General features: G+C 70.9%; 1 protein-coding gene across 1 annotated transcript; it reads left to right on the forward strand.

Annotated features, from left to right (window-relative positions):
- Positions 1-4018: 4018 nt before the first annotated feature.
- On the forward strand, positions 4019-11126 carry RAPGEFL1 (Rap guanine nucleotide exchange factor like 1). The gene is given in 15 exon segments (XM_055789928.1): positions 4019-4538; positions 6674-6752; positions 7250-7400; positions 7484-7593; positions 7832-7932; positions 8111-8278; positions 8359-8456; positions 8556-8678; positions 8765-8943; positions 9018-9108; positions 9202-9252; positions 9497-9584; positions 9677-9741; positions 10044-10098; positions 10779-11126. Coding segments are annotated over 15 exon segments (1899 nt in total). The 5' UTR covers positions 4019-4123; the 3' UTR covers positions 10904-11126.
- The last annotated feature ends 567 nt before the right edge of the window (positions 11127-11693 follow it).

The raw sequence follows: 11693 nt of genomic DNA on the forward strand, positions 1-11693 counted from the left end.
ACGGGGCAGCCCCCTCCCCGCTGCCACAAGCACACCGTGCCGAGCAGGGGGAGATTTCCACCGGCCTCCTGTGCCTCAGCCAAATCAGCGCCGGCGAGGGAGGTTTATGGGCATCCAGGCACCTCGGCACTGCCAGAACAGCCCTGCCAGCAGTCAAACCAGCTAGACAGGGCAAGCAGAGGAGTGATTTGCTCCTAGCACTTGGGTGTTGCTGCTGTGGAAGTGGAAGGGGGTGTCGTAACCCGCCCCGACGCATCCAGCCTGGGCTCCCATCCCCAGGAGGAAGCACCTCAGCCCTGCGCCTGCCGCCACAGAAACCGGCGTTCCTCGCCGGGGACCTCGTGGTCGTGTTTCCCCCGTTAGGATTCGCAGGTTGATCTGCCAGGGTGCCCGGCACCGCAGCGCCGTGTGTGCCAAGCCGAGCCCGGCTGGCTCGCCTGTGCCGCAGCGCTGCGCCGCCTCTGCAGCACGCATCCTGCTGGCACCCGCGGCAGGCAGAGCCGCTCCGGCTCCCAGTCACGCTTGGGCTTGGCCGTGTCCTCGCAGCCGTTTGCAAATTGCATTAGGAAACTTGGCAAGGCAGGCTGCCGATCCCTGCCGCGCGCCCCGAGCACGTGCTGGGGCGGCGTGGGGAAGTGCCAGCTGCTGGCGCGGGTCGCTCGGCGAGAGGGGGAACGTCACCGTGGCCTCTGAGTCCCCATCTGCGGCGAGGGAGGGGTGCCCGGCAGCCCACCTGCCCGCTCGAGCTCTCCTGCATGCCCACCTCTCCAGCAGCAACACCTCCTGTGTCATTCGTAACTCGATGATCTTTTGTACCTAATTTCAGGCGTCGAAGCGACGCTTTCAAAGTAGAAATCCCGTATGTTTTCGCTGTAACCCATCTCTCTGCCTTAAGGCTGAAATGTACCGTCAACGTATCGGTCGCGTGACTGAAGTCCTGGACCTTACAACACTGTGATGCGTTTTTGGTTTTGTTGCTTTGGATTCCTGTCCTGTAGGAGTGCACGTTTGTAACCAGCGTTGTATCGGCACGCGGATGAGAATACCTTTTAGAAAGCAGCCCCTGCTCTTGTGTCTCTTTCCTCGGACCGAGACCCCCAGGGCCGGCGTTCCCTTCCACCGCGCCACCGGAAAGCTCGGCCGTGTGCCAGGAGCTGCTTTTTTCCCCTTTTCCAGGAGCTCCTGGTGGGACTGGAAATGTGGCTCCTTTGTGGCCGGCGCCAGCCGCCCTCGCGCCGACATCCCTGGGGAGCAGCCACTGCGTGTCCCTGAGCCCGGCTGGGCCGTGGCAGCGGGGCTGGGCGCAGAAGCGAGCCCCCTCCTCTCCCCCCAGCCTCCTCGCTGGCTCGTGGGGAAAGGAACAACTGGTGTGTAGGTGGTGCGGGAGCTGCCGCCTGCGCCGCTTCTGTGCCGCCTGCTCCCTCTGGCCCGCAGCCCGGCTTCCCACGGCAAATGGCAGTGGGGGGGGGGGTGGCAGGTACCCCAAGTCCTGCACCTTCCCGGTGCACCCTGATGGCAGGGGTGGCGGCGGAGCGGGGCTGGGGGGAGATGCCGAGGGGGAAGGATGCAGGCAGGGCCTGCCAGCACCGTGCTGGAGGGTGGCTTGGGAGGGTGGGGGGCCTCAACTTGCCCCCCTTCGCATCGTCCCCCAGCCCCTTCATTCCCTGCACTCGCTGCCCTCGCTGCCAGCAGTAGGGTGGGGGTCCCAGAGCCCACCTGGCAGCAGAGGCTATTGACCTCCTGCCCACGCTGCCGTGCTGCCCCTTCCCTCCCCAGCAGCCCTGCCTCAGTTTCCCTCCCTGGCAGAGGGTTCAGGGCTGAGCCTGGGCCAGGGGCCAGCTCGGACCATCGCAGGTCTTCTCTTCGAGGGGCTCCCCCCTAAGGGCCGAGTTCCCCCTCTCCCAGCGCCGCAGCTGGGAAGTGGGTTAAGGCGCTGGCTCGGGGAGGGATTTTTCCCTCCGTGTTCGTTTTTCCCTCCTACACAAGGTCTGTTTTGAGCAGAGCCTGGAGGCTTCGCACCCCCTGCTCGCTTAGCGGGGCGGGGGAACGCAGCGCGGCTGCAAATGGAGGCGCAGGCTTTGGGAGGGAAGCGACCGCTCCAGATCCCAGCTCGTTAGGAGAAATAACAGCAAATTAATTAAGCTAATAGCTTGCTCTGCGCCAGCAGTGCCCCCATCCATGCTGAGCTGGGGGAGAGGAGCCAGGCTGAGCCGATGGGCCTGGATCTGGGGTGCGTTTCCCAGGGGCGAGCGGTGCCCTTGGCGCGGTGCTGCAGGTCCCTCCCGCCTGCCTGGCCCCGCTGCCACCGGCGGGCGCAGCCTCTGTGCCTCAGTTTCCCCTTCTGCCTCCTCCAGCCTCCGCTGTCAGGAGAAGCCCCTCTCCGTGCGGCTGCAGCCTGGCCAGGGCACCGCTGGCACCAGGGGCTGGGCACCCTCGTCCGGCCACCCCAGGCGGAGGGGACACCGGAGGGGACAGCGGAGCTTGGCTGGGTGGGATTGTTTTGGGGTCTCGGGTGGGGTGTGTGGGCGTCTGGGCTCTGGGGCCCGGTGGGACGGGTGGAATTGCCGTGGGGCAGAGGAGGACCGTGCCATGCCGTGCCGTGCCGTGCCATGCCGTGCCATCCCACCGGGCCCGTGCAGCTGGGGGTGGGGACATGGGGACACGTTTTGCTGTTTTCCCGCGGCCGCATGGATGGAGTTGCCAAGCAACTGCCGGTGGAGGCGAAGTGGGAACAAAGCGGGAGCTGCCGGGACCCCCCATCCCTCCCCAACCCCCCCCCCCGGGGCCGCAGGGTCCCGCCATGTCCCCCTGCCCATTGCCACCGTCCCACCCCGGAGCTATCGCAGGGTTGGGGGTTTGCAAGGGATGAACCCAGGAGCTGGTGACTGGGGGGGGACACACGCTGGGTTTGTCCCCCCATTGCTGTCACTGCCATTGCCCTGCCCAGAGGGACGCAGCCCCGGCGCCTCCCCAGCCGCTCGCGGTGGGGCTGGGGGCAGCGGGGCCGGGGCAGGGTGGGTGCTCAGCACCCAGGGGGCAGGGGGCACGGTGGCTCTGCCCCGAGCAGGCGCCACGTCCCACCCTGCCCTGCCCTGGCACCTGCCCCGGCTTGCCAGCCCGGCAGGGCCTGTTCCCAGCCTGGCAGGCGGCTGGGGGGGGGGGGGGGGGGGGGGGGGCAGGCAGCTGCCCTGCCCTGCCCAGCCCTGCCCGGGGGGGCCGTGCCAGGGTGGGGGGTCCTGCGCCCACCCCCCAGCCCTTTCCCACGCTGCGAAGGGCTGGTCTAGGGGTGCTGGCGGTGGGTCACCCCATGCCTGGGAATGTGCCCCCTGCGGAGGGGACACTGGGGAGGGACACTGGGGGGGTGGGGGATGGTCCCGTGTGCCCCAGGGCAGTGGGCTGGCACGGGGGGCCGCGTGGGTGTGCTGGGGGGTGTGACGCGGGTGTGAGCGCGTGGGGGGGGGGGACACCGTCCCTCGGTCGAGGTGGGTGATGGTGCCAGTGGGGGGGGGGGCTGGGGGGCTGTGCTCCCCCCGCCCGGCTGTACGGCGGGGGACAGGGGGGGCTGCGCCGGTGTCCCCGGTGTGCCGATGCTGGGGGGGGGGGGGGGAGGCGGGGGTGTCACAGGGGTGTGAGCACGCGGCGGGGGGTGACACTGCCCCTCGGTCGAGGCGGGTGATGGTGCCGATGGTGTGATGGGGGCGGGGGGGGACTGCGCCGGTGTCCCCGGTGCGCTGGTGCTGCGGGAGGGGCTGCGGGGGGTGCGCGACGCATCACCTGCGCGGTGCTGCGGGGGGCACACACGCCGCCCCCGCCGTGCCCCGGTGCGGCGCCGCCCGCTGCCCGCGCACTCCCGGGCCGGTCCCGGTGCCCGTCCCGGTGCGGCCGCGGGGGCGGGGGCGGGCAGGTGCCGGCGGCGGGGCCGGGGGGCGGGGCGGGGCGGCGGGGCCGGGGGCGGCGGCTCGGCGGGCCGCGGCGGGGCGCAGCGCGCAGCAGGCGCGGGGCGGGCGGGGAGCGGCGCCGGGGCCCGAGCCCGAGCGGAGCCGAGCGGAGCCGCCCCGCCGCCGCCGCCGCCGCCCATGGCCCCCTGAGCCGCCGCCGCCGCCGCCGCCGCGCCCGGGCGGCCATGAAGCCGCTGGAGAAGTTGCTGAAGAAGCCGGGCTCGCACCTGCCCGCCCGCCCCGCCGCCGCCCCGGGAGCGGCGCAGGGCTCGGCACCGGCGGCGCGGCGGCAGAGCCTGTCGCGCCCGGCCGCCTCCCCCGAGGAACCGGCGGGGCCGGCGGGGCCGCTGCCGGGGGGCGAGGGCCGCTGGCTGGAGCTGCGGCCGCCCGACGCGCCGCTCCGCTCCCCGGAGGACCCGTCCCCGGCTGGTGACCGCGACCGGGACCGGGAGCCGCCGAGCCCCGAAGCGCCGCCCGCCGCCCGCTGCTGCTGCGGCTGCGGCTGCGGCCCCGCCGCGCCCGCGCCCCCCGAGCGGCTCCTGGCCGCGCTGCTGGAGCGGCTGCCGGCGGGCGGCGCGCACGGCCGCGGCTGCGGAGCAGGTACCGCGGCTCGGGGGCTGCGGGACCCACGGGGGGGCTGCGGGTCCCGGCGGGAGGAGGGCTGCGGGGGTGCCCGGGGGACGGGGGGGGCGATGCGGCAGCGGGTGGCGCTGGAGGCGGGGGGCCGGGGGTGGCGGGGGGGCGCCCGCCGGGCCGGTGCCGCCGGGATGCGGTGATGGATGCGGGTGGGCGATGCTGGGTGCGCGGGGAGGGGGGCGGCACCGCGTGGGGCGCAGGTGGGTGGCAAGGGCAGGTGGGGGTCCCACCGGGCCAGGGCAGCCGTGGCAGCAGGGTGGGCAGGGGGCCCACGGGGCAGCGCTGTCCGGCCCGACGCTGCGGTGAGGGGCACGGCGGGGCACCGAGATCGGTGGTGGCACCAGGCCCGGCGGAGGCCGAGGTTGGCCGGGCACCGGCTGCTACCGCGCCGCACCGAGCCCTTGGCCTCCCGCTTGATTAATTTTTAACATCTTCCCGCTGCTAAAATTAGCCCCACCGGAGCCGCAGCATGGCGGGGGGGGGGTGTCAGGTGGATGCCCCATCCCTCCGGCACAGGCTGCCCGGTGCCCCGGTGCCATCCCACCGCGGCTCCCCGTGCCAGGTTCTGGGGTGGTTTGTGGTGTGCGGAGCTGGGGGGGTGCAGGCGGGCTGGGGGTGCTCCTCAGGGTGGGGACCCCTGCTCCGGCCGACCCCCCTGGGCTGCGGGGGCGCAGGGCTGGGGGGCAGCGGGGAGCCCCAGCCCCACGTTCCCGGTAGGGCGCACCCACCGACACGAGGGAGCCCTTCGGGTAGGAGCGAGATGGGACTGGCAGCGCCGGGCCCTGCCTGCACCGACACGCTGCCAGGCCCGGCCCTGCGGTGCCCAGGCTGGCGGGGAGCGGGGGGGACAGGAGCCGGTGGGGGGGGGGGGACGGAGGGTCCCACCAGCCCCGCTGTCCCGCTGCGGGAAAGCCATCCCTGCCGCTCTGGGGGTGGGGTGGGTGCTGCAGTGGGGTGGGGAAACTGAGGCAGGACTGGAGGGGGCTGCTGTCTGCAGGGCTGAGGGGGGGGAGGGGTGTCCGACCCCTGGCCCCCAGGCAGAGCTGGGTACATGTGCCCCCCAACTGCGGGTGTCCCTGCGTGCCCCGAGGCAGGTGCAGGGTGCTGGATGTGGGGTGCTGGATGTGGGGCACTGGCCCAGCAGCACTGGGGGGGGGGCGCTGAGGGGTCCCGTCCGTGCCCCAGACAGCGTGTCCTGCTTTCAGCAGCACCTTGTCCCCGGCGGGCGCTGTGCCCCGGCGCGGTGGTGCCAGGGGAGCCCCAGCCCCCACTTGGCACAGATCCACGGCCGGGTTAATGGGCCAGAGCCTGGGGGGCAGCTATGGGGGGGATGCTTTGCACGGCCCCTCCTGCGGGGACAGGTCATTGAGCCTCGGAAGGGCCCCTGGGGGGGGCACTGGGGTCTTGTCATCCCATCCCTGGGGCACCCATCCAGTTGGGGACCTGCTCAGGGTCGAGGGTTGTTCATGCCGGGCGAGGGAGCGGTGCCTCGTCCAAAGGTTGTGCGGCTGGGTGCTGGTGGCGGCTGGGTGCTGGTGGCGGCTGGGTGCTGGTGCTGACTGGCACACCGGGCCATGCCGTACCAAAACACCCTCCCCAGGGCTGGTGCTGCCTGTGCTGACCCAGAGAGCCCGGCAGCGGGTACCGGCTGCCCCGGGGCTGACACCAGCACCAGCACGGTGCACCCTGAGCGCCCAAATATTTGCTGCAGGCACCTGACCTTGCTGCCTGCCTCAGTTTCCCCATTGCCCTGAGCTGTGTCCCAGTTTGCCCATGGCCAGGCTCTCGCTGGGGCCGTTGGGCGTGCTGCGGCATCGCGGCTCGGGTCCTGCCCTGCCGGTGCCTCTGCCCCACACCACACTCGTGCCAGGACCTGGCTGCCCCACGGGGCTGGGAGTGGGGCCATGAGTCAATGCCAGGCACCGGGGGGGAGGGGGCTTGGCGTGGGGTTCAGCATCTCCCAGTGTTGCCCTGGGAATTAGCATCGCTCCCCTTGGCCGCCCGTTCTGCAGGGCATGGGGTCTCTGCGGGGTGGCGGTGGGGGGCTGTGTGGGGCAGGGTGCCCACACCTGCCCCCCCCCCCCCCCCATCTCCCCCAGAGTCGCTGCTGGATGACATCGTGCTCACACACTCCCTTTTCCTGCCCACCGAGCGCTTCCTGCAGCAGCTGCACCAGCAATATCCTTGGGGGGCACTGGGGAGGGGGTGCAGGGGGGCATTGGGGTGCCACTGAGGGGGGTGTGAGGGTGCAATGAGGAGGGTCCGAGGTTGGGCATGCGGAGGGCACGGGGGTGCAGTGAGAGTGGGCACAAGGGTGCTGTGAAGGGGGCAGGTGGGTGCAATGGGGAGGGGTCCAAGATTGGGCACGGGGAGGGCATGAGGGTGGTACAAGGGGGAGCTTGAGGGTGCAGCCAGGAGGGCATCAGGGTGGGCATGAGGGTGGCACAAGGGTGGGCGTGGGGAGGGCAGGAGGGTGCCATGGGGGGTGCACACGGGAGCAGCAAGGAGGGAATTGGGGTGCCATGGGGGTGGGCGTATAGGTTCGGGTGCGAGGTGGGCAGCAGGGTGCCACCAGGGTGGGCACGAAGAGCCTCACAAGGGGTGCCCAGGGTGCGGTGGGTGCTGGCGGGTGGCCGGGGTCCCTCCTTGCCGTGGTGCCTCCTTGACGGTGCCACCTTCGTGCTGGCGGCGGGCAGCCCCCTGCCACGCTGGGAGGAGGGGGCTGGGCTGCGGCGCAAGCGGGCAGTGCTGGCCGTGCTGCTGCATTTCCTTGAGACCTACAAGGGGCTGCTGCAGGAGGAGGAGAGCGCCGGGAAGGTGATCAAGGTGGGTGTCCCCACTCCATGACACCCCCACCCCCACCCCGGACCCCTGCAGCCCCCTGTCCTGAGCCCCTCTCGCCCCCCCAGGAGCTCTACCTGCTCATCATGAAGGACACGTCCCTCTACCAGGACCTGGAGGATGAGATCCTCAAGCTGCACCAGCTCGTGGAGACCGTGGAGCTCAAGTGAGCAGGGGGGTCCTGGGGGGCCAGGGGGTCCCTGTGGCTCAGGGGGTCCCCGGGGAGGGACAACGAGCTGTGGCCCAGGAGTTGGGGGGTCATTAGCTCATTAGCAGCCCTTAGGTAATGAGCAAGGACCTGGGCAGAGGCTGTGGCAGAGCACGCTGGCAGGGCTCGGCAGGCAGCACCCAAGGGTGCTAGCCATGCCGGGGCCACTGCCTGACCCCCGCTGCTGTGCCGCAGGGTGGCCGACGAGACGCCCCCCCCCCAACAAGCAGGTGAAGCCGCTGTTCAGGCATTTTCGCCGCATCGACTCGTGCCTGCAGACGCGGGTGGCTTTCCGGGGCTCCGACGAGAGTGAGTGACCGTGGCCGGGTGCCGGGATGGGTGCTGGGTGCCAGGGTCCCTTCCCTGGCCCACTGGCGGCTGCAAGAGACCGTGCCTCAGTTTCCCCACTCGGGGCTCTGGAGGACACCGGGGAGGTGCAGGGGGTCCAGCATGGCCCTGACGCTCCCCCCCCAAACCTTCTCCCCAGTTTTCTGCCGCGTGTACATGCCCGACCACTCGTACGTCACCATCCGCAGCCGCCTCTCGGCCTCGGTGCAGGACATCCTGGCCTCTGTCACCGAGAAGCTGCAGTACTCGGAGGAGCAGAGTGCCCGCGAGGACGCCCTCATCCTCGTCACCATGGCCTCATCCGGAGGTGCCCGGGGGGCCGGCGGCGTTGCGGGCAGGGGTGGGGGTCTGGCTGGTGCTGAGCCCCTGCCCGCGCTCCGCCTGCAGAGAAAGCGGTGCTGCAGCCCAGCGAGGAGTGCGTCTTCACCACCCTGGGCATCAACAGCCACCTCTTCGCCTGCACCAGGGACACCTTCGACTCCCTGGTCAGCACCGTGCCGGGGACCCCCTGGGCCTGGGGGGACCCTCCTGCAGCCCCCCCGTGTCCTCCAGCACCCTCTGAGCATCCCCGCCTCCTCTCACAGGTGCCGCTGCCTGAGGAGATCCAGGTGGTCCCCGGGGACACGGAGATCCACCGCGCGGAGCCGGAGGAGATCGCCAACCACCTCACCGCCTTCCACTGGGAGCTCTTCCGCTGCATCCACGAGGTGGGCTGGGGGCTGGGGGGCTGGCGGCGGGGGGCTGCCCACTGGCAGGGGATCCTGATGGCATCTGCATCCCCGCATCCCGGCAGCTGGAGTTCGTGGATTACGTGTTCCACGGGGAGCGGGGCCGGCGGGAGACGGCCAACCTGGAGCTGCTGCTGCAGCGGTGCAGCGAGGTGCAGCACTGGGTGGGCACCGAGCTGCTGCTCTGCGAGGCGCTGGGCAAGCGCGCCCACCTCCTCAAAAAGCTCATCAAGATCGCGGCCATGTGAGTGCGGGGCCGGGGTTGGGGGGTGTGGGGGGGGTCCCCTGCCCGCTCCTCACTCTCTCTCCCCCCCCTAGATGCAAGCAGAACCAGGACATGCTCTCCTTCTACGCCATTGTCATCGGGCTCAACAACGCTGCCATCAGCCGCCTGCGCCTCACCTGGGAGGTAAAGGGCTGGGGGGTGCCCTGGACCCCCCCTCTGGGTGCTCCCGGGCCCCTCCTGGGTGCTCATGGCTGCCCCCGGGACTTGTTTTTGCAGAAGCTCCCGGGGAAATTCAAGAACCTGTTTCGGAAGTTCGAGAACCTGACGGTGAGACCGTGGGTCTTGGGGACCCCCCAGCACCCTGGGGGGGAACTGGGGAGCTGGTGGGTGGGGGATGTTCTCATACTCTCCCGGGGTGTCCTTGCCCCCCCCCAGGCCCCCAGCAATGGCCACAGTGCTGTGCCCATGGAAGCTGGTGTTGTGGGGGGCGGGGGTCCAGGGTGGGCTGGGTGCTGGCACCCATAAAGAGCCCCCCTCCCCCAACCCTGAACCCCCGGGTTCCCCCTCCCAGGACCCCTGCAGGAACCACAAGACCTACCGGGAGGTGCTGGCCAAGATGAAACCCCCCCTCATCCCCTTTGTGCCGCTTATCCTCAAAGGTGAGGGGGGCACAGGGGCTCCCGCGCCCCATGGGGGGCCAGGGTCCCACTGCTGCCCCATGGGGTCCCCCTCACCCCCTGCTCGCCCCCAGATCTGACCTTCCTGCATGAAGGCAGCAAGACCCTCCTGGACGGGCTGGTCAACGTGGAGAAACTGGTGGGTGCCCTTTGCTGGGGGGACATGGCCGAGGGATCCCTGGGGTGCAGCCAGGGAAGGGGGACTGGGGGGGCTGGAGCCCTCCTGCCTGGTTGGGGTGGGGGGTGCTGGGGGATGTGGGGTCCCTAAGGTGCAGAATAGGATCCCCAAGGTGGAGACCCTGGTGATGGGGATGCCCCAGGGTGTGCAGCAGGATCCCAGAGGGGGTACGGTCCCCAGGCTCCTGGGGGGCAGGTGGTCCCTGGGGGGCCAGGCAGGGTCCTGGGGGGCTGGTGCCGATGGGGGGGTGCTCTCTGTTCCAGCACTGCATCGCCGAGAAAGTGAGGACCATCCGCAAGTACCGGAGCCGCCCGCTCTGTGAGTACGGTGGGGGGCCGGGACCCCCGCAGCCCCGGCCGGGCAGGGGTGGGGGGCCGGTGCTGTGGGAGGGGGCTGACCCTGTAGGGTGGGGGGACGTGCATGGCCCTGCACCTCTGGTGCTGGAGCCACATCCCCGTTCCTGCATCCCCATTCCTGCATTGCCGTCCCCGCGTCCCTCTGCGTCCCCCGCGTCCCTCCGTCCCTGCGTCCCTTCATCCCCACATCCCCATTGCTGTTGCCCTTCATCCCTGCATCCCCATCCCTCCATCCCTGTCCCCCTGCATCCCCATCCCCCCATCCCCACGCCACCATCCCTGTCCATCTCTGCATCTGCATCCCCATCCCTCCACCCCTGCATCCCTGTCCCTGTATCCCTGTCCCTCCATCCCTTCATCCCCACATCGTCATCGCCGTCCCCCTTCATCCCTGTCCCTCCATCCCTGTCCATCCCTGCATCCCACATCCTTCCATCCCCCACCCCACTGTTGCCGTCTCCCTCCATCCCCCTCCATCCCCCTCCATCCCCCTCCATCCCCCTCCATCCCCCTCCATCCCCCTCCATCCCCCTCCATCCCCCTCCATCCCCCTCCATCCCCCTCCATCCCCCTCCATCCCACCCCGGTCCCGGGTGGGCGGGGGGCTGCCCGGCGCTGCCCCTGGCACTGACCCCCCCCCAGGCCTGGAGCTGGAGGCCTCCCCCGGGCAGCTGCAGACCAAGGCCTACGTGCGGCAGCTGCGCGTCATCGACAACCAGAACCTGCTCTTCGAGCTCTCCTACAAGCTGGAGCCCGGCAGCCAGTGAGGGCCGGGGGGCCCCCGCCTGGGGACCCCCACCCGCCGGGGGGCCCGCCCCCCCCAGCACTGACGCACTTTGGCCAGGGGACCCCGGCCTGGGCAGGGCGGGGGGTGCAGCGGGGTGCTGCCCCCCACCCTTGGCACGGGGTGGGGTGGGGGGTTGGGGACCCCGGGCGCATCCCCCCCCCCTCCTCCATGTCCCCCATGTCCCCCTGGCTCCCCACTGTCCCGCCCCCCCCCCCCCCCCCCCCCCCCCGCCGCCTTGGCTGGGGTGCAGGGACGCCCTGGGGTGCACCCCCCCCCTGCCCTGGCTGGGGGGCAGAGACCCCCCCGGGGTATCGTGTATCCCCCCCTGGCCGGGGTGCAGGGACCCCCTGGGGTGTCCCCCCACCCCCAGCCGGGGTGCAGAGACCCCCTGAGGTGTGTGTCCCCCCCCCCTCTATTTTTGTACATGTCCTCCCGCTCGCCTGCCCCGCCCCCCCCCAGACGTGTATATTTTGTACCGAGCTGCCATCAGGAATTGTACATTTATTTTTTAAGAAAAAAGGAGGAAAAAAAGGAAAAAAAAAAAAAGAAAGAAAGCTGGGGAGGGGGGCGCGGAGCCCCAATAAAAGGCTGTCCCAGCGCTCGTCTCCTGATGTCATGCCGGGGAGCGACGCCAGCGCCGTGCTGCCGGGTGAGGTCATGCCCGGAGCAGCGGGGGGCGCGGGCATCGCCCCCCCGCCCGCCTCTCGGCACCGAGCGCGGCCCCTGACCTTCTCAAGATGGCGGCAGCGTGGGCCACCACGGTGACCTTC

The sequence above is a fragment of the Falco peregrinus genome, chromosome 18, assembly GCF_023634155.1.
Source record: "Falco peregrinus isolate bFalPer1 chromosome 18, bFalPer1.pri, whole genome shotgun sequence".
Classification (NCBI taxonomy): Eukaryota; Metazoa; Chordata; class Aves; order Falconiformes; family Falconidae; genus Falco; species Falco peregrinus.